The 23,461-nt window shown below is 39.6% G+C and overlaps 1 protein-coding gene across 3 annotated transcripts in view; it reads left to right on the top strand.

The window, feature by feature from the left end:
- The window catches only part of LOC132381542 (mitogen-activated protein kinase-binding protein 1-like), a 146,502-nt gene that overhangs the window by 27,367 nt on the left and 95,674 nt on the right, over positions 1 to 23,461 (top strand). For all 3 annotated transcript variants that reach the window (XM_059951039.1, XM_059951038.1, XM_059951037.1), the window contains exons 2-3: positions 14,497 to 14,588; positions 22,951 to 23,013. In XM_059951039.1, coding sequence (XP_059807022.1) covers positions 14,497 to 14,588; positions 22,951 to 23,013 — 155 coding nt within the window. The remainder of the gene's footprint in view (positions 1 to 14,496; positions 14,589 to 22,950; positions 23,014 to 23,461) is intronic.

The following is a 23,461-nucleotide window of genomic DNA, read 5'->3' as shown; positions in this document are numbered from 1 at the left end:
TACTGGTACCATGTAGCCCAGTATTACCTGTGTTGAGTTGGGTTGTTGGCGACTCAACCGGCACATCCCCGGTACACTTCTGTTAACCAGAGAGGAGGGTGTATAGGCACCCAGCAGGACTAAAAACAAAGCCTGTTAAAGGGCGGATGAACTCTTTGTGAGTCAACAGCCACCTACTGTGGTGTGCCACATAGTCTTTCGTTTCGCACCTTGTAAGGCATTATGATGAACATTGGTACCCTTCAGATTCAAATGCAACCCGTCCCTTTTGTACATGTCACACCTGCCCCAAAAGAGGTCCCAGTTACCCAGAAATCTGAATGCGTCCAATTCTTCAGCCACACATTTATCTGCAATCTCATTCTGTTCCTCTCCTCACTGTCACATGACACAGGCAGCAATCCAGAAATTACTACTCTTGAGGTCTCATGCATCTTAATCTTCTGGATTAGTCTCCCAAGATGGACTCTGTCAAATACTAATTCTATAAACGTCCACTGCTCTACCCTCATCAACCTCTTTTGTTACTCTGTCAAAAAAGCTCCATCAAGTTGGTAAGAGATGACTTGCCCCATACAAAGCCATGCTGGTTCTCCCTGATAAGACCACAAGTTTCCAAACGCTCAAATGTCCTATCCCTAAGAATTTCCTCCAACAATATAACTGCAACTGATGTTTCCAGGAGCTATAGTTTCCTTTGTTCCCTTGTTAAATTGAAGTATTCCATTAGCCACTTGCTACTTCTCTGGGGCTTGTGTCTATAGAGAGGACAGGAAGATGATGGTCAAGGCCCCAGCAAACTCATCTCTTGTTTGCCTGCCCCTTCCAATAACCTGGGGTAAATCTCTTGGTCGTCCATGTCCTTTTCCTTGGTAAATACTGAAGCAGATGCTACCTCACTACCTTTTTGATTTCTATTTTCACACTACTAATTTAATTTATTCAATATATGTAATATTTTTACTGTAATTCTGTTTTCTTTCTGTTGAATCGCTGCTGTGAAGACCACAAATTTCACGACATATGCTGGTGTTATTAGACCTGATTCTGATACTAATTACCTCACTCCGCATCCAAGCAAATGTTCCCCTTTTTATTCTTGAGTAGTCCTACTCTCTCCCTAGTTATCCTCGTGTTCTACTAGACATAATGCAGTTTTAATTCTGCTGTAGATTAATTAATAACTTAATTCAGGTATGAATTGCAATAAACTTTGGCTTTAGTGATGGAAGATCTGAGATCTGACAGGGAAAGGTTAAACAGCGCAGTAAAACTTGGCTTTAGTGATGGAAGATGTGAGCTCTGATGTGGAAAAGGTTACATAAATAACTGATCTCAAGCTTAAAATTTTATTAGGATTTAAAAAAAATAGTTTCCAATTGCTACATTTGTGTTGAAATTTGAAACTGTTGTCACATTTTCTGAAGTGGAGCACAGTGGTTTCTTAACCCTAAATCTGGTGATATTCAGTACTTAAACATTTTTTTCCCTGCATTCTATCAAAATCTCTATTGCTTGTATGGTCCGTTCTTGTATTTTTCACTCTTGAAAGAGTGAAAATTGAACTCTTATCATTTACATTGTTATTTGAAACTTTCCAGAATATCTCATCACTATCAAAAACTTTATAGTTTGTGTTGTGGGATGTTGCGATGTTGTGGGAGTGGAACTGGACTCTCTGACAGTGGTGTCTGAAAAGAGGATGCTGTCCAAGTTGCATGCCATCTTGGACAATGACTCCCATCCACTCCATAATGTACTGGTTAGGCACAGGAGTACATTCAGCCAGAGACTCATTCCACCGAGATGCAACAATGAGTCATTCCGCCTGTGGCCATCAAACTTTACAACTCCTCCCTCGGAGTGTCAGACACTCTGAGCCAATAGGCTGGTCCTGGACTTATTTTCACTTGGCATTATTTACTTATTATTATTTAATTATTTATGGTTTTGTATTGCTATATTTCTACACTATTCTTGGTTGGTGCGATTGTAACAAAACCCAATTTCCCTCGGGATCAATACAGTATGTCTGCCTGTCTGTTTCAAGGGCAGTTGCCTAACTACAGTAGCTGGGCAGGTGGAAGAAGAAATCCTAGACTTTGGGGAAAGAGCAGAAAGGTGGAGCTAATTAGCAAGGGCTTTTAAAGAGCCAGCACAGATATGATACACCAGATGCCTGCTTTCTAAACTTCAGAATTCTGATTTTGGAGGTAAAAATGAGTGCTTATTTGATGTAGTCTTGATTGAAGAAGGACCGATCCAAAATTGTAGTTCATCTGTGTATTCATCCTGGCTCATTACTCATCTTGACCCTTGTAGAACAAAAATCACCAAACCAAATGAAGCCTTGGTTTAATCTCATCATTTAAGTAAAAAGGCTCCTTTTAAGGTTCACCAGATTTGTAAATACTAAATAAAAATGTTGTAGACTTTAATATTAAGCTTCCAGTGCTTGGCTAGAAACCATATGATTCTAATCCTAAACAAGTAAGTTATTAGCTGTGTCAGGAATACTTTAGAATTCATCTCCACTCCAGGAGCATTACACCACACATTTCTTTCGTCATAATTAATTTACTGCAGTTGTAACTTCTCTAGTGAGTAAGTTTGAACTTTGGCTGATTTGTGGTTGACAACTCTGGTATAAATAACATTAAAACTATATTTAAACGTTTTCAAATAATTAAAAAATAAATCCATATGTTGCACTCTGATATTTTGTGAAAGCAGTGAGAGCAGATGGTTGTTCATGACGTTTTAAAAGGGCAGGATTTCAGTGTAATGTTTTTCAGTTTAATGGAAAGTGCTTAAGATATCTACATCACTGAATCTCTTTTGACATGGTCTAATTGTACACAGAAAGAAAACTATTTTACCCCAATTTTTCATGTGCAGGCTCAGCATTCAATAGTTGAAGTATCTTTCGTGGGCAATTTAAAAATGATTCTTGTACAGCTTTTCAAGGCCATTGTACTTGGTATTTAAACCATTTTCTCATGTACACACATAAAAATGTATTTGTTCTGAGCATTTACAATATATTAGTACATTATTTATTGTATTATTATTAAAATGATGCAAGGTTAATGCCTAAATCAGCTCAGGAACACTTTATATCTGCTAGAACGTTCTTGAAATTATTCTTCTACAGTCCAGTTGGCTTTATGCTCAACTAGGGCTTCCAAGCCAAATGGCCTCTGGCAACCAAGTTGAGTTCTTGGCTTTCACGTGTGGCTTATCTACTAAGCCTGGTGAAACTGTTTCTACTGACAGGAGAAGGGTAAAGGCAGGTTACTGGCATCTTAAAACTAGTCACTTCAGGCAAATGGGGCTCTTCAGCTGTGGTTGACAGCTCATCTAGGAGAAGGAAAGCTCTGATCTTAAACTTCTGCCTAGCAGCTGTACCTGCTCATGGGGAAAGCTTCAAGAGTAAACCCAAAGGGGAAAATCATGAGCTGGAGTCCCTGATGCTGTCCTACGTTGGGTTCAATGCTGACTGGCAACTCCTCTGGCGTTGCTGGTACCAAACTGTATCATCCTGTGTCAAGGGTAACAGCTTGCCCTCCATATCGTACTGCCCAGGCTTGCGTATCTAGACAGCTAGGACGCAATATTCATAGTCAACCCTGACCGACGGAGGCCTCCGAATCAGAGACCTTCCATGTCTTTCACTATCTTTCTGTGACCAACTAGCAGAGACAAAAGAACCTCTACGGTGGTTTACTTTAGGTTCTTCAATGGTGTACTTCAAATTCCACTTGGTTACCTACGATTTTGCCATGATTTTGCATATCTGTTTTTTTTAATGTGGGTTATTTTGATTTTTGCAACTAACAAAGTACCTCAATGTAATCAATGAGGATGATACAACTAGCATAGTATTTTTGACTTTGCTTAGTTTCTTTTGACTTTTTAATAGGTGGCAAAGAGTATCTACTGTAATATTTTGTAGCTGTCCCTAATGGTATAATTTCCATTTCCAGTGAGTAACCCTCATATGATGTGTTATTTTCCTTCAAAGTTCCCTTGAACGAAGATGCAGTTTCTAATCACTATAGCAGCACCATGGTCACTTTGCATGGAATTTTTGTTGTAATTGTCATCTTCCTGGTAAATTTTGTAGAATTTGTTTTAATTTATTTGTACTGTGAGTGTTGAGTATCTGATGCTATGTGCCTGTGATGCTGCTGCAAGTATGCTTTTGTTGTTCTTTTGCATATAAGAACATGAGAAATAGGAACAGGATTAGGCCATCTGGCCCAACAGGCCTGCTCTGCCATTCAATAAGATCACGGCTGATCTGGCCATGGGCTCATCTCCACCTACCTGCCTTTTCCCCATAACCCTTAATTCCCCTACTATGTGAAAATCTATCCAACCTTGTCTTAAATATATTTACTGAGGTAGCTTCCACTGCTGCAGTGGGCAGAGAATTCCACAGATTCATTATCCTCTGGAAAAAGCAGTTCCTCCACTTCATCCTAAATCTACTCCCACAAATCTTGAGGCTATGTCCCCTAGTTCTAGTCTCACCTACCAGTGGAAACAACTTTCTTGTCTCTATCTTATCTATCCCTTTCATAATTCTATATGTTTCTGTATGATCTCCTCTTATTCTTCTGAATTCCAGTGAGTACAGTCCCAGGACACTCAATGTCTCCTCATAGTTTAACACCCTCATTTTTGCAATCAACCTGGTGAACCTCCTCAACACCACTTCCAAAGCCAGTATATCCTTCCTCATGTAAGGAGACCAAGAACTGCATGCATCCAGGTGTGGCCCCACCAGTACCCTGTACAGTTGCAGCATAGCCTCCCTGCTCTTAAATTCAATTCCTCTAGCAGTGAAGGCCAACGTTCCATTTGCCTTCTTGATCACTTGCTGCACCTGTAAACCAACCTTTTGTGATTCATGCACAAGCACTCCCAAGACCCTCTGCACAGCAGCATGCTGCAGCTTTCTTACTATTTAAATAGTAATCTGCTGTTCCATTTTTCCATCCAAAGTGGATGGCCTCACAGTTACCAACATTGTATTCCATCTGCCAGACCCTTATCAATTTTTTTAAACTACAAACCCCATTTCCAGAAAAGTTGGGATATTTTCCAAAATGCAATAAAAACAAAAATCTGTGAAATGTTAATTCACGTGAACCTTTATTTAACTGACAAAAGTACAAAGAAAAGATTTTCAATAGTTTTACTGACCAACTTAATTGTATTTTCTAAATATACACAGATTTAGAATTTGATGGCTGCAACACACTCAACAAAAGTTGGGACAGAGTTAAAATAAGATTGAAAAGTGCACGGAATATTCAAGTAACACTGGTTTGGAAGACTGCACATTAAGCAGGCTAATTGGTAGCAGGTGAGGTATCATGACTGGGTATAAAAGTAGCGTGCATCAAAGGCTCAGTCTTTGCAAGGACCTCTTTGTGCCAAAATTCGTGAGAGAATTGTTAGTCAGTTCAAAAGGAACATTTCCCAATGCAAGATTGCAGAAAATTTAGGTCTTTCAACATCTACAGTACATAATATTGTGAAAAGATTCAGAGAATTCAGAGACATCTCAGTGCGTAAAGGGCAAGGTCGGAAACCACTGTTGAATGCGCGTGATCTTCGAGCCCTCAGGCGGCACTGCCTAAGAAACCGTCATGCTACTGTGACAATTATAGCCACCTGGGCTCGGGAGTACTTCGGAAAACCATTGTCACTTAACACAGTCCATCGCTGCATCCAGAAATGCAACTTGAAACTGTATTATGCAAGGAGGAAGCCATACATCAACTCTATGCAGAAACACCGGCGAGTTCTCTGAGCCCGAACTCATCTCAGATGGACCGAAAGACTGTGGAACGGTGTGCTGTGATCAGATGAGTCCACATTTCAGCTAGTTTTCAGAAAAAATGGGCGTGGAGTTCTCAGTGCCAAAGATGAATACCTGATTGTTATCAACGAAAGGTGCAAAAGCCAGCATCTGTGATGGTATGGGGGTGCATCAGTGCCCACGGTATGGGGGTGCATCAGTGCCCACGGCATGGGTGAGTTGCATGTATGTGAAGGTACCATTGACTCTGAGGCGTGTATTAGGATTTTAGAGAGACATAGGTTGCCATCAAGGCAATGTCTCTTTCCGGGACGTCCATGCTTGTTTCAGCAGGACAATGCCAGACCACGTTCTGCACGGGCTACAACAGCATGGCCTGCTGCCAGTCCAGATCTATCTCCTATTGAAAATGTATGGCGCATCATGAAGAGAAGAATCAGACAATGGAGACCACAGACTGTTGAGCAGCTGAAGTCTTATATCAAGCAAGAATGGACAATATTTCCAATTGCAAATCTACTATAATTAGTATCCTCAGTTCCATAACGATTAAAAAGAAAGGTGATGTAACACAATGGTAAACACGCCTCTGTCCCAACTTTTGTTGAATGTGTTGCAGCCATCAAATTCTAAATTTTTGTATATTTACAAAATACAATTAAGTTGGTCAGTAAAACTATTAAAAATCTTTTCTTTGTACTTTTGTCAGTTAAATAAAAGTTCACATGAATTAACATATCACAGATTTTTGTTTTTATTGCATTTTGGAAAATATCCCAACTTTTCTGGAAATGGGGTTTGTATATCTCTCTGCAGACTCTCCATATATTCTGCACAATTTGCTTTTCCACTCAATTTAGTATTGTCGGCAAGCTTAGATACACTACACTTGGTCCCCTCTTCCACATTGTTAGGCCCAGTACCAACCCCTGCAACACACCACTCACCACTGATTGCCAACCAGAGAAACATCTCTGTATCCCAACTCTTCGCTTTCCACTTAATTAAACAATCCTCTATCCATGCTAATACATCACCCCTAGCTCTATGCATCCTCATCATATGAATAAGTTTTTTATGTGACACTTTATTGAATGCCTTCCGGAAATCCAAGTAAATAACATCCATCTGTTTCCCTCTATCCACTGGGATTGTTTTATCCTCAAAGAACTCCATTAAGTTTGTCAAACAGGACCTTCTTTTGCTGAATTTATGCTGTCTGCCTGATGGATCCATTTATTTCCAGATGCCTTGCGATTTCTTCTTTAATGATAGCTTCAAGCATTTTCAAAGGTTCAGAGGTCCAATTTAATGTCAGGGAAATGTATGCAATATACATCCTAAAATGCTTTTTCTTTGCAAGTATCCTTGTAAACAGAGAGGTGCGCCAAAGAATGAATGACAGTTAAACAGAAGAACCCCAAAGTTCTCCCACCCACCCTCCACCGGCAAAAAAAGTGAAAGCATCAGCACCGCCACCGAGCACTCGAGTGAGCAAAACAATAGCAAATAGCAGACTTGCAGTTACCCCAAAGGCTTCGTGTTTTACCCGGCATTCGACATACCACAGGTTCCCATTCTGTGTCTTTCTCTCTCCTAATAAGGGAGGAGACGTCTCCATTTTCCCAGCAAGAGGGGAGACATAACAAACAATTCGCTGGTTTACAATGCCAGAAGTCCATTACATCACTTTCTTCGAGCTCTGCCTGAAGATCACAAGGATCCTGGGTTTTACCGTGACACTGACCCTCGATTCACCCATCTCCAGAGCCCTGAGATCTTGGGCTTCCAAATCCAAGCCGGACTCTCAGGCTGAACCCTTGGCTTGCTGAACAATGGCCAGTCCTGAGAACGGGTCCCATTCCTGCAAAGAACTGGAGTCATTGTGTAACTCCAGGTCATGTTCTTCAAAAGAACCCTGAAAGACAAAAATAAATATATTAAAGATGGAAATAGAGTTGTTTGTGAAGATGCAAGCAAAGGAGTCACTGTTTAGCGACATCTTAACCTCACCCCGCCTCCTTTTATCTCAACTACAGATGTTGAGATAACTCAACTGGCCTGTAGTTACCTACCTTTTACCTGCATCCTTTCTTTGAACAGTGGCATGATGTTCGCTGTCTTCCAATCCGCCAGGTTCTGCCCAGAGTCCAGAGAATTTTGGTAAATTATCACCAAAGTCTCTACTATAACTTATACCATTTCTTTCATTATCCTGGGATGCACATTCCATCAGGACCAGGGGATTTATCTGTCTTCAAGCCCACAAGTTTGCTCTGCACTACCTCTTTAGTGATAGCTATTGTATCAAGATCCTCGCCTCCCATCGCTTTCATAATATCTCTCTTTGGCATGTAAGACACCGTGAAAACCGACACAAAATAGTCATTCAGAGCCTCTGTCATTTCCTCATTGCCCAATATCAATTTACCCTTCTCATCCTCCAAGGGGCCGATGCTCACTTTAGCCACCCTTTTCTGCTTTATATAATTATAAAAATTTTTTACTATTTATATTTTGTTTATTTTCATAATCTATCTGTTGCTTTTTAAAGTCTTCCCAATCTTCCAGTTTCCCACTACTCTTGGTGACTTTGTACGCACGAGCTTTTAGTTTGTATATGTAGCTTCCTCTTGTATTCATCCTATTTCTCCTTTTTCTTTCTTCCACCAAAAATACTTATCCGTTCATAGCCTAAGAACTATTATTTTATAAGCAAACATTATTTCAAATGTTAATTAAGAGTTAAATCTCCACTGGGAATGTATAAAGTTCGCTGTCCACGGAAGGCCACATTGGGCCTGAGGTTGCTTCCCATGGGAGACCAAGTTGGGGTGGTAGCAGGGAAACCATTTCTCAGCAGCTGAAGATACCATGGAAGGACTGAGTTCAAACAGTTGCTGTCTTCGACTCCGACTAAGAAATGGGATTATCAGTGTGGATCGTATTTTATATTGATCTCCTTCAGTTTTTCTGTGTTTTCTTTCTTGTTACTGATTGGCAGGTGGGTGATATGTTACTTTTTTGGGTGAGGGAGGGTTTGGGTGTTTAACATTATTGTTGATGTGGGTTTTTTTGTGTGTAAGGAGCTTGGGGTTAAGGGTTTGATGTTTTAGCTGCCGTGTTCGGGTGGGTGATCTGTTTTTGTGCAAGAGAGGTTGGGAGTTTTGAGGTTATGAGGTTTATTTGTTCTTTTTTGTGTGGGGGGGCCTCAATGACCCATCGTTTTTCTGTATTTTATGGCTATCTGGAAAAGATGAATATCAAAGTTGTATTCTACATACTTCAATAATGAGATGATTGGTTTCACTGTACACAAAGTTAAACAATTAGGATGGCATGTTGTTTGTGGGTCATTAACCTACTCTGGAGTTCAGATTATCTTGCAATCTTTCTCCATTTATTGAGAGCTCTCGTGAGAATGCCTTTAATGTCTACAAGTTTGCTGCCTAAAATAATGTTTGGGAGAGAGGGTGTAGACAAATTTTAACATTAATTGCTGGGATGTTGGCTCGGTTAGGTAAGGAGAAAATAAGCAAGATGGATTTGTACTTTTGAGTTTTAAAGATCAAGAATTGAGATGTTCAAAATGCTTCCCAGCTTTGACAGCATGGGTGCAGAGTAACACACACAAAATATTGGAGGAGCTCAGTATGTCGGGCAGTATCTTTGGAGATGAATTAACAGAATTGAAGGTGCAGATTTGGTTTTTCCCTTAAATAGAATGCCTAGAATCAGGTGCTTAGAGCTTCAAAATACAATATCAACCAATCAAGACAAATGAGAAGAACTATTCTCCCCCAGAGGATAATAACACTTTGGGAATTCACTTGCCAGTATAACTGGTTACTCGGTCACTGAGTATATTCAAGGTAGCTGGATAGCTTTTTTTCTTATATGAAATGCTGTGGAGATGGTTCATCTACAAAATCAGCTACCGTTTTACCAAAATATGGTGTAATCTCAAGGGGCTGAATGTCCTACTCTTCCTTAGAGCTCACAGATTCATTTACCCACAAGGCTGGTAATCAGGGCTATCAAAAGAGAAATTGGGTAAGAACAGGAAAATTTGAAGGGCTGTAAGGAAACAGTAGGGAAATAAAACTGAGAGGTTGATTTCCTGAGATAATCCAAAGCAAAGTAGCAATGTGAACTCTGAGAAAGATAGAGATCATTCAGCAGGCTGAGTGATCTACAGACTGGCAGTAAACTCCTCTTCTGATATACTACCACCTAAAGTACCTACAGCAGTATCAGTACTATCTCTTCAAATCTGACAAATTTTCTGGAAGGATAAGCAAACTGATATTGGAATCCTTGAGATACAGGTAGTCCCTGAGTTACGAAAGTCTGACTTACTGACAACTCGTACTTACAAACCGAGGAAGTAGAACACTGTCTGCCATTTCAAGTCAAATTGCAACACTGTCTGCCATTTTAAGTCAGAACGTGACGCCGACTACCATTTTAAGTTGTTGCTGTTAATACTGTGTTGAGTGCTTAACTTTGTATTTGGCTTAAAATTTTCTTAGTAAGATTCAGCCTGACCCCCCCCCCCCCACCCCCGTTCCGGTTGGCTGGTGGCACAGTGAGATCAGCGCCAGGCTGGAGAACGGAGGTTTTTGAGTTCAATTTAGTGACAGACCGCTCCTGTGTCCAGTTGATGTCGATCCAGTGACTCCCGTACCATCCGTGCTGGGTTGATGTCGAGCTCGCAACTTGTCCTCGTCAAAAAAACACTCCCACCTCCAGTTTAAATTCCCACGCAGAATATTGTGGATGATCAAATACCCAAACCCAGCACAGCCCCCACTTGTCCCATTTAGCCTGTTTCAGTGTGGACCCGGGGAATTCAATGCGGTGGTCCTTAGGACCCGGCGGACCTCGGGAGCCGGCACAGCTCGGCACCTGCCAGCTGCAGTGTTGCTGTTCCATTGACAGGAAGCGATCGCAATTGAAAATAAAGTGGAAATAATAAGGCGTTTGGAAAGAGGTGAAATGCCATCGGTCATTGGAAAAGCGTTAGGCTACAGCTGGTCAACGAGGGGAACAATTTTAAAGGATAAAGTGAGAATAATGGAGCATGTTAAAGGCCCTGCCCCGGTGAAAGCTACAATTATTACTAAGCAACACAGTGGTTTAATTATTGGAATACGTATGTTTCTGAAGTGTTTTATATGCATAGAAAGGTAAAATATATACTATATACTAAGCCAACCGTTTGACTAACTGACGCTAAATGATACCAGAAGTACTTGTTCCGATTTACATACAAATCCAGCTTAAATCCAGGACTCAGGAATGGAACTCGTATGTAACCCGGGGACTGCCTGTACCTATTATTGCCATTAGTTGCTTTCAGTTGGCTGCACCTACAGGGTGTATTATTCGCATGCTGACATCGGACTTCTGAAACAGACACTTCCAAATTTGCTTATGGAGAGAGATTACCAGGCAGACAAAGGGAAAGCTTCAAGGGTGTTCTCAAAGCCACAAATGTAAATCTCACTGTCTCGTGAAAATCTCTGGCAAGTGACTGTTCAAAGTGCAGCTGAGCCATTCAGAATGGTATTGCGAACCTTGACAATAGACAATAGGTGCAGAAGTAGACCATTCGGCCCCTCGAGTCTGCACCGCCATTCTGAGATCATGGCTGATCATTTACTATCAATACCCAGTCCCTGCCTTGTCCCCATATCCCTTGATTCCCCTATCCATCAGATATCTATCTAGCTCCTTCTTGAAAGCATCCAGAGAATTGGCCTCCACCGTCTTCCAAGGCAGTGCATTCCACACCTCCACAACTCTCTGGGAGAAGAAGCTCTTCCTCAACTCTTGTTTTAAATAACTGACCTCTTATTCTCAATCCATGCCCTCTGGACTCTCCCAACATCTGGAACATATTTCCTGCCTCAATCCTATCAAAACCTTTAATTATCTTAAACGTTTCAATCAGATCCCCTCTCAATCTCCTCAATTCCAGCGTGTACAAGCCCAATCTCTCTGCGTAAGACAGCCCTGCCATCCCAGGAATCAACCTAGTGAATCTACGCTGCACTTCCTCAATTGCCAGAATGTCCTTCCTTAAACCTGGAGACCAAAACTGTACACAATATTCCAGGTGTGGTCTCACCAGGGCCCTGTACAAATGCAAAAGGACATCCTTGCTCTTGTACTCAATTCCCCTTGTAACAAAGGCCAACATTCCATTTGCCCTCTTCACTGCCTGTTGCACTTGCTCATTCACTTTCATTGACTGGTGAACTAGGACTCCTAGGTCTCTTTGCATTTCTCCCTTACCTAACTCTACACCGTTCAGACAATACTCTGCCCTCTTGTTCCTGCTTCCAAAGTGGATAACTTCACATTTATTCACATTGAATGACATCTGCCAAGTATCTGCCCCCTCACCCAGCCTATCCAAGTCTCCCTGTATTCTCCTAACGTCCTCTTCGCATGTCACACTGCCACCCAGTTTAGTATCGTCAGCAAACTTGCTGATATAGTTTTCAATGCCCTCATCTAAATCGTTGACATAAATCGTAAAGAGCTGTGGTCCCAATACAGAGCCCTGTGGTACCCCACTAGTCACCTCCAGCCAGTCCGAGAAACACCCATTCACTGCTACCCTTTGCTTTCTATCTGCCAACCAGTTTTCTATCCATGTTGAAACCCTACCCCCAATGCCATGAGCTCTGATTTTACTCATCAATCTCCTATGTGGCACCTTATCGAATGGCTTCTGAAAATCTAGGTACACAACATCCACTGGCTTACCCTCGTCTAACATCCTTGTTACACCCTCAAAAAACTCCAACAGATTAGTCAAGCATGATTTGCCCTTGGTAAATCCATGCTGGCTCGGCCTAATCCTATTTCTGCCATCAAGATGTGCCACTATTTCGTCCTTAATAATGGACACAAGCATCTTCCCCATGACTGACGTTAGGCTAACAGGGCGATAGTTCTCCGTTTTCTCCTTCCCTCCCTTCTTGAAAAGTGGGATAACATTAGCCACTCTCCAATCTTCAGGAACTGATCCTGAATCTAAGGAACATTGGAAAATGATTACCAATGCATCCGCAATTTCCTGAGCCACCTCTTTTAGAACCCTCGGATGCAGACCATCTGGACCCAGGGATTTATTAGCCTTCAGTCCTACCAGTCTACTCATCACAGTTTCTTTCCTAATGTCAATCAGTCTCAATTCCTCTGATATCTTATGACCCTGGTTCATCCATACATCTGTCCTCCCTGGTGAAGACAGATGTAAAGTACGCATTAAATTCTGTTGCCATTTCCCTGTTTCCCATAACAATTTCTCCCAATTCATTCTTCAAGGGGCCAACATTGTTCTTAATTATCTTCTTTCTCTTCACATAGCTAAAAAAGCTTTTGCTATCCCCTTTTATATTCCTGGCTAGACTGAGCTCATACCTGATTTTTTCTCTCCGTATTGCTTTTTTAGTTAAGATCTGCTGTTCCTTAAAACTTTCCCAATCATCTGTATTCCCACTCATCTTAGCCCTGTCATACTTCTTTTTCTTTAACGCTATACAATCTCTGACTTCCTTCGTCAACCACTGTGGCCCCTTCCCCCTCTTTGAATCCTTCCTTCTCATTGGAATGAACTGCTTTTGCATCTTTTGTATTATGCCCAAGAATATCTGCCACTGCTGATCCACTGTCTTTCCTACCCATTTAACTTTGGTCAGCTCTTCCCTCATGGCTCCGTAGTCTCCTTTATTTAATTGCAACATTGACACCTCTGATCTGCCCTTATCCCTCTCAAATTGTAGATAAAAACTTATCATGTTATGATCACTACTTCCTAATGGCTCCTTTACTTCAAGATCACTTATCAATTCCTGTTCATTACACATCACCAAGTCCAAAATAGCCTCGTTCCTGGTTGGCTCAAGCACAAGCTGTTCCAAAAATACATCCCTTAGACACTCCACAAACTCCCTATCCTGGGGTCCAGCACCTACCTGATTCTCCCAGTTCACCTGCATGTTGAAATCTCCCATAACGACTGCATTACCTTTAGCACATGCCAATGTTAACTCCCTAATCAACTTGTACCCAATATCCATGCTACTGTTTGGTGAGGCAAAGATAAGCCGGGTATCACTTACCCACTCACTTGTCCTGTCAGTTATCTTTTTGCTCATTGCGTTACCAGACATTTTGGAACCCACAAAGCCAAGTCATCTTTAATCCATTCTAAGACTAGGGGGAGAGTATATTCAATTTGCTAAGTGACCTTGAGCCTGATAACAGTTCCATCATGGTTACTAATGAACTCTTTCTTCCCTGCCATCTCTTCTGTATTTACATAGTGTGTATTATAGCAACAATGCAATCAATTTTAATATTCTAAGCAAATATATTTCGTCTCAACTATTGAATGAGACTATTCAAATCTGTTTATTTTTTACCTTTCTACCTTCGGCTTGGTGACCATTGTAATCCCAGTCATGTAACCTGATGTGCCCTTTTTTTTAAGGAAAGAATAAATATTTAGAATTACATCCTGGATTATAAGTATGATGCAGTGGATTTGTGTACGTTTTTAACATTTTGGTTTCTCTTTGCTTTGTTGAAGTACAATTTCTGATCATGCAAAGTTATCTGGATGTGTTAAAAATTGTGTTTTTCAGATTAAACTGGACAAAGTTCTTGGGATTACAGCATCCAGCAGCAGTAGTTTAGCCTGTGATTTAACCACAGGACTAGTGGCATATCCAGCAGGGTAAGTGGCAAAGTAGACCCAGGATTTGTGGGGAAATGCATGAGTGCCCACTAAGGCAGTTGATGGTTAATGAGATTTATTTTAAGATGTTTCTCAGGTATTGGACAATTCAGTCTTCATATTTGTTTATTTTTCTGTCTTTATTTTCTTGCTAGCATTGTATTTTTATTAAATAGTTTACAGCAATAAGGATAGCAAGTGTCTGAGATTTTTAAAGTTGGAATGGTCTGAATAAAATGATGACTATCTAAGATTAGCAGTGCCTGTTTGGCATAGGTGCTTGAATATAGAAGATTAATGCATAAAGAACAAGCTGCTAAATTCATTGAGTAGAAATGGAAAGTGAATGTTTGGACAGAGATCCTTCATCTGGACTGAAAGAGTACAGAGGTGATAGATGGTAAAAGGAGATGGGTGTTGGCAGGAGCTGGCAAATTATACAAGGATCCAGCTGATGAGAAAGTTCTATTTTAACTTCATCAGTTCACAGGACTTGTTTCCAAAATGCATCAGGCTTGTTTGAACCTTTTGAATAGAACTTTTTGGCCAGAATGAGCAAAGGTATGTTTGGAGAAAAAAGGGTGCAGAATTTCATGAAAAGAACCCCTCTCCAACTGTTAAGCACGGGGGAGATCGATCATGCTTTGGGCTTGTGTTGCAGCCAGTGGTACAGGGAACATTTACTGGTAGAGGGAAGAATGAATTCACAATGAAATACCAGCAAATTCCGGAAGCAAACAACACACTGTAAAAAAAACTGAAGATGAAAAGAGGATGACTTCTACAACAGGATAATGATCCTAAACACACCTCAAAATCCACAATGGACTACCTCAAGAGGTGCAAGCTGAAGGTTTTGCCATGGTCTTCACAGTCCCCTGATCTAAACATCATCAAGAATCTGTGGCTAGACCTCAAAAGAGCAGTGCACGCAAGGCGGACCAAGAATCTCACAGAACTAGAAGACTTTTGTAAGGAAGAATGGGCGAAAATCCCCCAAACAAGAATTGAAAGACTCTTAGCTGGCTACAGAAAGCGTTTAAAGCTGTGATACTTGACAAAGGGGGTGTTACTAAGTACTGCCATGCAGGATGCCCAAACCTCTGCTTCGGACCCTTTTCCTTTTTTGTTATTTTGAAACTGTAAAAGATGGAAATAAAAAAGTTATCTTGCTTAAAATATTAAAGAAACGTGTCATCTTTAACTTTATGCCTTTTGAAAATCAGTTCATCTTTTATTTGCTTAGCTATTCACAGTAACAGAAATTTTGACCGGGGTGCCCAAACTTTTACATGTTACTGTATGAGCACCTTCTCTATAAGGAGATGTAACATGCCCAGGCAAAATTCCATGTTTTTTTTTGTATTTTTATTTTCATTAAACACAAACAAAAACAGAAACACTAAACATATGCTAACAAAGCCAGGGAATCACACGTAAGCAGCAACAAGTATATAACTATTAACTTTAAATATACAAATAAACCAGAAAATCCACTCTAAATACTGTTGGACAGAAGGAACTATATCTAAAAAGAGTCACAAAACAGAAACATTTACAGAGATAACCTGAAATGTTGACAGATTTGTACAGTCTTTACAGCTTTTTGGTTATGGGAAGTTTTCAGAGTATTAACGTATAGTTTGAAATCTGACGTAAAAATATAAATGAAGGTTTCTTATTGCTGTATTTGCATTTATGGATATAAAATTTGCTATAAATCAACAAAAGATATATGATAAAGAAATGATTCCTAAGAGATTTGGTATTATTAGTAAACCCAAATAAGACTTTTTCAAAACAAAAAGTAAAATCCACATTAATATATTGATCTATAAATTGACAAACATCAACCCAAAATGTTTTAACATGTTCATAATCCCAAAACAGATGAAATAAATCCTCTGGATATAAACCACAAAAAGAACAGTTAGCTTCAATATCAGATTTAAACCTTGTCAAATAAGCATTGGTTGGATATTATCTATGTATAATTTTAAATTAAATTTCTTTAATTTTATTCCTCAATAAAAATTTATTAAATAAGCCCCATATACTCCTTCACCTCAGATTCCCCAAGCGACTATTCCAAAAACTAACAGCCATAGGAATAGAAGTAATGTCTTTTTGAAACAAACTTCTAATACCTTTTCTAATACCTTATCCATAACAAACCTTCTCTCACTGCTCCCCATCTATAATTTCTTCGACCCTTCAACTTTTTAAGCATGTTTTGTGCCTGCTCTCCATCTCCCTTTGGTGGTCCCCTCCCCCTTTCTTTCTCCCTAGGCCTCCCATCCCATGATTCTTTCCCTTCTCCAGCTCTGTATCCCTTTTGCCAATCACCTTTCCAGCTCTCAGCTTCACCCCACCCCCTCCAGTCTTCTCCTATCATTTTGCATTTCCCCCTCCCCCTCCTACTTTCAAATCTCTTACTATCTTTCCTTTCAGTTAGTCCTGACGAAGGGTCTTGGCCCGAAATGTCAATAGTGCTTCTCCCTATAGATGCTGCCTGGCCTGCTGCATTCCACCAGCAATTTGTGTGTGTTGTTCTAATACCTTTACATATTTTTTTAAAAAATGGAGGAAAACAAACTTTCCTACAGCTGCACTGGATGGATCCAAGTTGGGTAATTCAACTACCAAATATGATGTATTTCTAAACAACATAATTACACCAGAGGGAATTGCATCCATAACAACAGCAAATTCTTTTGGAGTCATAGGAAATTCAAAGGTGGATAAAAACAGTATAACTCAATAAAGTACTGCTTGAATTAAATAACCGGTTAACTAACAAAATATTATTGTCAAACCAATCTTTATTTTAAAAAAAATTAATTCTTATAAGTTATGTTGTTGTTATTCCTGATAAAGTAACTGTGGAGAAAAATTGTGTTTGTAAATCAAAGACCAAGATAAAAGCATCTGTTGATGAAACTGAGATAAACGGAGAGGAACTTTGTCTATTTTGTAATTACATAAAAGAAAAAATTTCAATCCACCAACCCGGGAAAAGACAAAAGAAGGAATATAATTCCATATAGAAGTAAGGTTATGTAAAAATTGTTTAATCCAATTAATTTTAATAGTATTATTATGTCTGTCAAAATCAAGAAAATTTAGACCCCTGCCTTGTCATAACTATTCATGACAGGAGATTTTTTTATATAATGAACTTTGTTTTCCATAAAAAGTTAAACAACACGGTGTCTAACAATTTACAGATTTTTTTTAAGTTTAAGGGGAGAGCTATATATATTTATATATAAAAATAAAATCCTGGAAAGACCTTCTGCTTTACAAAGCAAAACCCAGCCTTTCAAAGATAAGTCCCTTTGAAGCCACTGGCTTAATCTATTTTTGGTCTTGTCTATAAGAGGTTTCCTATTAGTTAGTCCTGACGAAGGGTCTTGGCCCAAAATGTTGACAGTGCTTCTTCCTATAGATGCTGCCTGGCCTGCTGCGTTCCACCAGCGTTTTGAGTGTGTGTTGCTTGAATTTCCAGCATCTGCAGATTTCTATGTGTGAGACCTACATTAGTAACCTGTTTTCACATTACAAAGATGATTTTCGCTTTTCCAAGCATTTTTCCCTTATAAATTAATGGTTCTTTGCTTTACACCATTTTAGTTTAAGAAAGGTTTCATAGGAACGCTCTACCTTTGTAAAGGAAGGGACAGCTATAGTTTCATTAAAATAGTGGATTCCATTTAACTGGGTCATCATGACAAGCACTTTTTTGGGACAACTCTAAAGAATAAAAAATATTCAAAAAATAGCTGGGATTCCCTTAATTTATTGGGGACACTATGCTACTTAATTGGGACAGGAGACTGTTGCTGAACAGTTTCTAACTAGTATCAGTCGTAAGACATAGGAGTAGAATTATGCCATTTGGCCCATCAAGTCTGTTCTGCCATTCAATCATGGCTTTTTTTTTCCTTTCCTCGGTCCCACTCCCTAGCCTTACTCCATAACCTTTAATGCCTTGTCCAATCAAGAATCTGTCAATCTCTTGTCTTAAATACACCCAACAACCTGGCTTCCACAGCTGCCTGGTAACAAATTCCACAAATTTACCACCCTCTGGCTAAAGAAATTTGTCTGCATCTGTTTTAAATGGACATCCTCAATACTGAGACAGTGCCATCTTGTCCTAGACTCCCCACAATGGGAAACATCCTTTCCACATCTACTCTGTGTAGGCCTTTCAACATTCGAAACATTTCAACTGAGCTTCCCCACTCATCCTTCTAAATTCCAGTGAGTACAGACCCAAAGCTATCAAATGTTCCTTGTATGATAACCCTTTCATTCCCAGAGTCATGTGCACTTGTGTGGCCATTAGACACTGCAGTGTGCATAGGGTGAATAGTTTTTACAGTGTCAGTTGTGTATGAAATGATTATTGACACTCAAATCCTTGCTGTTTATAATTTTTATATAACTCTGCAAACAGCTTAAATTCTTACCTTTACCTTCAAACTTAAATGGATATAAACTGGAAATGTATTTTGCATCATTGCAAATTGTAGAATAATTGGTCTGCTGCAAAATCTAATTTAATCTTATTTCCAAGCTCTATTGCTGACCTAGTGCTAATTGATAAACATATAGAAACTGAAGGCTGTCGAGGGTATAGAGTGGAGGAATTTGTGAGAACAGCATTCATTTAGAAAATTACACACCAATGCAAAAAAAAATTTTAAGGTTAATTTGAATGAATTGGAAAATAAGTTAATTTTATGCAAGTTTGATTCTTTAGCTGGCCAATTTTAATGGCTTGCCATCATCTTTAGGTATCCCTGTGTTTTAATTGTAAACAATATTTGATTTTTGTCTTTTTAATTAGAATTGTGTGCGAACTGCTTAAATATTGAAGAGTCTTAATCTCTCAGGAATGTAGTACAGTTTGCAAAAATGCAAGTGGAGTTGAAAGTTTGGTTCGGAATGTTAATTTGGAGCTTTTTTTTTTAAAAGAAAAAAGAGGATTAAATTAACCAAAATGATAGTTGTTTTGTAAAGATCAATATGAATATAATTATTATGTTAAGAGTTATCTTTTAAATCATTTAACTTCTCGAGTCCATGTTTCATCTTAATATTCTGCAGTATATCATCACAATTGAAGTGATTTTTTTTATGGACTCAGGAATTTGGATGCTGTTCTAACCTACTACATAAATATTTCAATATGAGAAACATAGATGATGTCTCTTAACTCGTACAAGTCTCATTATTTTGATACCTTGCAACTATAGAGAACTTCAACTTTGATTTAGGTATGTATGTGGAGCAATCTAGATTGAGGTAATTGATTTAATGAAGAGTGCTCAGTCACAACTGCAGTGAAGCTGCACCACCCTCTGGCTGAAGAAATTTCTCCACATCTGTTTCAGATGGATGCCCCTCTTGTCCTAGACTCCCCCACCATAGTTTCCAATTCTACTATCTCAACCTTTCAACATTCAAAGTTTCAATGAGAACCCTCTCCCTCCCCGTCCTTCTAAATTCCAGCGAGTACAGACGTTATCAAACATTCCTTGTATGATAACCCTTTCATTCCTGGAATCATCCTTGTGAACTTCCTCTGGACCCTCTCCATTGGCAGCACTTATTTTCTTAGATGAGGAGCCCAAAACTATACTCAAGGTGAGACCTCACCAGTGCCTTATAAAGCCTCAGCATCACATCACTGCTCTTGTAATGAAAGAGAATGCTGCATTTGCCTTCCTCACCACTGACTCTACCTGCAAGTTAACCTTTACGGTGTTCTGCACAAAGACTCTCCAGGCCCTTTGCACCTCAGATTTTTGGATTTCTCCCCGTTTAGAAAATAGCTTGCACATTTATTTCTTCTACCAAACTGCATGACCACACATCAATCCAGAAATTACTACCTGTGAGGTCCTGCTTCTCCGTTTTCTACCTAGCTCTCTAAATTCTCTTTTCAGGACCTCTTTGTTTTTCCTTCCTATGTCATTGGTGCCAGTATGTACCAAGACATCTGGCTGCTCTCCCTCCCACTCCAAAATGTTGTGGACACGATCTGAGATGTTTCTGACCCTGGCACCTGGGATGCAACATACCATTCGGGTGTCCCATTCAGATCTACAGAATCTCCTGTCCATTGAGTCCACTATCACTACCACTGCCCTCTTCTCCCTCTTTCCCTTCTGCACCATGGACCCATGCTCAGTGCCAGTAACCTGGTTTCTGTGGCATTCCCCTGAGAGGTCATTCCCCCATAACAGTATTTAAAACTGTATTCTTATTATTGAGGGGAAAGGTCACAGCGGTGCTCTGTGCTAACTGCCTATTCACATTTCCATTTCCTCTGACAATCACCGAGCTACTTGCCTGTAGCTCTGATCTGTTATCTCCTCGGTTCTCCTGTACAAGCCGTAGGTCATCCAGCTGCTGCTCCAGATTCTTAACATGGTTTTCAAGGAGCTGCAGCTGGATGCACTTCATGCAGATGTAGTTCCCTGGGAGACTGTGGGTATCCCAGGACTCCAATACCCAGCATGAAGAACACACCACAGCCATTTACTACACTAGGTATGGTAAGTGGGGGGTGGGGAGGGGGGGAGAATATGGGAACCTTAACAGAAGTTTACCCAGAGCCAAAGTCTCCTTTGAGCCAAAGCTTGACACTGTTCCTCTCACTGCTGACCTACTCCCAACAATGGCTGTCCTTCTGACCTTTTAAACAGGCACTGAGAACCTGCGAGAAACCTCGTTGCTGTGGCCTGCTCCTGCAGCTGATTGGGCCATTGTCATGAACATGTTAGACACTTGTGTCTGTCCTGTGATGCAGTGTGAGTAGTACCATATTGCATCACTTTTGAGTTTAGTAACTGTCACTGCTTTTGTCATCCACCACTCAATCTTTTACTGAGAGTGTGTTCCATATTTTACCTTCCTAATTCACATCTCATGCTTTTGGTTGGTAATCTTATACTTTCTGAAATTCAGTAGAATGTCCACCTGTATTCTATGTGGAAAAACCTCAGAACATACAACCAAGTTAATTCATTGCAGTTCATGTGAGAAGCATTAATACAGTATCAGAAAATTTTAAGAATTAACATCATCTGTCTTTACTTAACAAAAAAATGCCATCTTTAGTGTTGGTTATTCCTATAAGATATGTATCATTTTAAAAACACAAATGTTTTCTTGTGTTTGCAAAATGTCATGCTCCTTAAAATATTTAACCTCACACTTAAAAAGAAAATCTATTCATATATGAAGTATATCTAGGAATAGACAGTGGAGGATGGGGTGGGGGGGGGGGGGAGGTTGATGAAGCTTACAGTAAAGCTTACAGAAATAATACATGCATTTCCAGAGTGAAATTGAAATTGCTACTAATGCCATTAGGGCATGGGAAATTTTTTTACTGCCCTCTAATTGAGTGAAAGTGATGTTTCTACAAAGTTAAAGTTAACTGGATAGATTAGATTTATTTGAAAATAAGTAAATAAGAATAACAAAAGGTTTGTTCATAGCATGTCATCATTATTTCATTGTAATTTTGGTGTGAAATTGGTTTTGATGAAATTAAGGATTACTTTAAAATTGAAATTGTTCTCAAATAATACAGTCAGCCCTCCTTATCCATGAGGGATTGGTTTCCGGGACCACATCCCCCAACCCCACCCCCAGATACTAAAAAACGCGGATGCTCAAATCCCTTATATAAAATGGCGTAGTATTTGCAAATAACGTACGCACATCCTCCCATATACTTTAAATTATCTCTGGATTACTTATTATACCTAATACAATGTAAATGCTGTGTAATTAGTTGTTGTACTGTAATGTTTAGGGAATACTAACAAGTAAAAAAATTGCATGTTCCTCTCGCTCAACGCAAGCAACGAACGAATGAGACACGAGGTGAACAGTGATCAAACAACGAGTAAAACTTGTAATACCTGTACAGTAGTTATTACATGGTTTAGGGAATAAGGACGCTTTGGTGGAGGCTTAATAATACTAAAGTCGGGAACTGTGGAGGTTGAGGGCTGAGGATTTTCAAACGTTGAATGTTGAGACTTCAGAATTGCAGATGCTTTGGTTAGAAACATTGTTATAAGAAGCTGTCTCTTTTTCTTTGCATTATCAAACAAATCTTGCAGTGGTTGTAGGCAGCATGTTGTTATCGCTCGGGTAACACGGAGGCTTTGAATAATGCTTGAACAACAAGTGCTGGAAGAGCACTTCTGGGTTTTCTCAATTCGCAGTTGGTTGAATTCACGTATGTGGAACTCGTGGATAAGCATAGCTGACTGTATAATTCAATTTGTTTTGAGTCTGTAACAAAAATTGAATTCTAATTTTCTATTTCAAGGTGTGTGGTGGTCCTCTGCAACCCAAAGAAGAATAAGCAGACTCACATTCTCAATGCTTCCAGGTAAGGGGAATCCAAAGAAAACAGTTAACCATCTTCAGCAAAGTAGTTGATCAGTAATATTGCTTGAGGGCCTTGACTTTTCAATGGTTTGGGGTTTTTATCCTCTACATTTCCTTTCCGATGCAACAGGTTCACACAAAGTAATGAAGGGCTATTTAACTAATGTTACTTACCCCGTAAATGGGTGTCTTACCAGCAAAGATAGAAGAATCCATTGGAGTCTGGTGGTACTATTCTCAAACAGTGTTTATTAGTAAAATATACAAATCAATATCAACAATGCAAATATATAGATAATACACGTTAGCAATACTAAACCTAAAAGTGTGGGTATAATAATAATCATTAATAATTGAGCTCTATCATTGTCTAGGGGATAATGAATTGTCATAGGAAAGTATAAAGTTCAGTTCACGTAGGCTGAGGTAGTTGTTCTTTTGTTGCAACC

This window comes from Hypanus sabinus, chromosome 26 (assembly GCF_030144855.1).
Source record: "Hypanus sabinus isolate sHypSab1 chromosome 26, sHypSab1.hap1, whole genome shotgun sequence".
NCBI classification, from domain to species: Eukaryota; Metazoa; Chordata; class Chondrichthyes; order Myliobatiformes; family Dasyatidae; genus Hypanus; species Hypanus sabinus.
The sequence above is the reverse complement of the archived record's forward strand: the minus strand, read 5'-3'. Positions and strand labels throughout refer to the sequence as shown.